The 3,137-nt window shown below is 36.6% G+C and overlaps 1 protein-coding gene across 1 annotated transcript; it reads right to left on the minus strand.

Moving 5' to 3' along the window:
* Positions 1-770: 770 nt before the first annotated feature.
* On the minus strand, positions 771-1,118 carry LOC141673499 (putative mitochondrial protein AtMg00240). Its single transcript, XM_074480249.1, has one exon. It carries the CDS (start codon positions 1,116-1,118, stop codon positions 771-773), a length of 348 nt encoding a protein of 115 aa, XP_074336350.1.
* Between the last annotated feature and the right edge of the window lie 2,019 nt (positions 1,119-3,137).

The following is a 3,137-nucleotide window of genomic DNA, read 5'->3' on the forward strand; positions in this document are numbered from 1 at the left end:
GGGTTTTATTTAAAAGAAATTAACAAGAATAAAAGAAAATGAATGGATTAAGGTTTTCCGTCAGAGAAAACCAGTGGACGTCCCCGACACAATTATAAACTGAACAATATGAAATTTATCTATATCTCCATTAATGGAATTAGTAATACATAATGTTTACATATTGAAGAAGAAGAAGAGCTTACAATGACTAATATAGAACAATATCTAATCAGTAAGTAAACAAAATAAATAGAGGGTACATATAGATTTAACAAACTTGGACAGGCTGTCTATCCACTAACTAGCTTGCCACCTCAACTAACTTGCCACCTCAGCATTCTTGACACATGTAAAGTTAACAACCTCATCATTATTTTGCTTAGCTGGAGCAGTACTATGTGTAACACCCCCCCCCCTTTAAGATAGGTGGGAGAAAAGATTAAGAACACCTCTCTTGGACTGAAGAAATGTCAGTTGATACAAAGGCATGAGTTTAGTAAATATATCTGCTGGTTGAGTTTTGGTGGAAATATAAGCATGAGAAATCAAGCCAGATTGAAACTTATCACGAACAAAGTGATAATCTATGTCACCATGTTTCGTCCGTTCATGACAAAAAGGATTTCTGGCTATATGCATAGCCGAATTATTGTCAAAATAAAGAGGAATAGGTGTGGAAGGAGGGGAGTGAAGAGATTGTAATAGAGAGAGACCATCCAAACAAGCTCACAACATGTATCGACCATGGCATGATATTCATACTCAACAGAAGATCGAGAGACATTGAATTATTTCTTGCATTTGCAAGGAACCAAAGATGAACCTAACATGATACAATAACCAGTTAGCGAACGACGAGACTCAGCACAACCACCCCAATCAGAATTACTATATGCAGTTAACTGAAGGGAATGATCAGCACTGAAGAAGAGCCCTTGACCAACAATGCCTTTAAGGTGCTTGACCATATTATATGCAGCTTGCAAATGATCTAGACGAAGAGAAGAAATGAATTGTGAGAAAACATGAACACCATATGACAAATCAATTCTAGTGATTGTCAAATAGAGAAGACGACCAACCAGCCTCCTGTAAATAGCAGTGTCACTGGCTGTTAAAGGGGAAATCTCCTGCATTTTCTTGAGAGTCTCATTACTTGATAATTTTAGTTAGTCTTCTAATCTGAAGAATCTTTTGGTATTTATTTCATCTCTAAACTCCATCAACTAGTATGGCCTCAAGTGCACTCTATTTTCGGTGTAAGGAATAGTTTTGATTCTAGGTAGTGCATTTGGATCATTCCAGCTTTGCATTATTTGTTTAATTTTGTTGAATACCTCTGTCCTGGCCACCTTGGTGAATCCAAAATTTTTCTTCATTGCAGAGAATACTTTCACCAAGACATTGTGGCCTTCATTGAGAATCCTATGCAGAGGTCATGTGATTTCCTTTCTACCCTTGTACTTGAACACCAACCTTTCTAGTAGTCCGTTGTGGGCATCATGTGGCGCCCCAAAACCCGGAGTCAGGAGTCTCAGAGGCCACGCCATCTAAACTCACACAACTCACACTATAGTATATAAATACTCACGCTTCATGACCCCACACTTATCACACACACACACACTTACAGGTTATTGTCTTGGAAACGAACCATCATAACTAGAGTAATTGTCAACCATCAAGTGATATTTATTACAACCCAAAAGTAATTAATCTTACCGGGGAGTGACCTTTAGGTAAGGCTAGTCCGCCGGCCAAATATACATTTCTTGTTTCTTACCTTACATAAGTCATACTTATAAATAAGCTGAACTATAAACAACTGAAAACTAATCCAGCTTATTCTGACTACCTGTGGTAAAGCACCAAACAATCTACGGAACAACTGGCCATTTCCTACCCGTTTCCTGGCTGTGGTTCTCATGGCAGGCATCTTGATTCACTGTTGTGTTGTGTCAATTTAAGAAAACAAGTGTGAGCTATAATGCCCAACATAATAATATACAGTATGAAAATGACTGTATGATAACATCATATATGATAATTATGTTTTATTCGAAAATAGTTTTTCTTGGTGATACACACCTTCTTATGAAAACAATTCTTTAAGGGATTTTAATATCCCGCGAATACCTTAATAGTAATCCCAGCACCTAGGCTTGGGTTATGGTATTGCATCACAATTCTAATTGGAAGAATTAGGACACTCGTTGGAGCCACCGTATACGATGATCAGTCGTAATACGATAATAGTAACCTTTTCTACTAGTAGAAGGACGACACCTTCATATCCCGGTTATCACCCTTGCCGCATTCGGGCTACGTGTCCCATTTTCGGGTATGCACATACTTCACAAGTTCCTGAGTACACTGAGTACCTTCGCCTGCGGTACCTTTGGTAGTCCATCTAGCGCACATAGTACCAGAGTCTACCCCTCCCTTGTCCTTTTTAAAAGAATTCTATCAATCTCGAGAACTCGAACCACATCGAAGTTCCCCAAGCGTTTTGCTTGTTGATAGAAACAGCTTATCTCTCTAAGATATAAGTGTATATATGTATATACGTACTTCTGAGAATTTCGGAGGAAGTACTAAGGATGTGAGTTGACCGTTGTCAAGAGATAATTAATAAGGGGGAGAAGTTTCTCCTTGAAACTATATTCAACATATTAAATAAGTCGGGATAATATTCACCGACGATCTGAAATTATTCGAATGATATTCTGAAATCAGAAAGTATATTTTAAATCAGGATATATGATCAATAATAAACCCTTTAATAAATAATAAAAAATTAAATGATAATCGATACATAATTAAATCTCGAATGAGTTTACTCTCTAAAAGAATATTTAAAATAATGTTCCTCAACTAGTTTGTGTCTACATAATTAATAATCTATAATGATTAATCGGGTTTGAAATAAATAATCATTGGAGTATACTACTCCCATAATAAGGAATAAGTATCTAGTATTTATTATTCGAACAATAAAATCTAGTTGAGGGAATATGATCGTTGGGAAATCGTTTTAATAAAAGTTCGAGGTATTTTAATGTTTCGTAAGTGGACGATGAGTCCCTTTAAAACGTACTACTATGGAGTTATAACCGTCCTATAATATCGCCGGAATGATTCCCGGGTTTTATCTT

Source organism: Apium graveolens, chromosome 7 (assembly GCF_009905375.1).
Source record: "Apium graveolens cultivar Ventura chromosome 7, ASM990537v1, whole genome shotgun sequence".
NCBI classification, from domain to species: domain Eukaryota; kingdom Viridiplantae; phylum Streptophyta; class Magnoliopsida; order Apiales; family Apiaceae; genus Apium; species Apium graveolens.

Bases quoted from the DNA above. Each gene is read 5' to 3' on its own strand.
- LOC141673499 (XM_074480249.1), bottom strand. From the start codon at position 1,118: ATGCAGGAGATTTCCCCTTTAACAGCCAGTGACACTGCTATTTACAGG.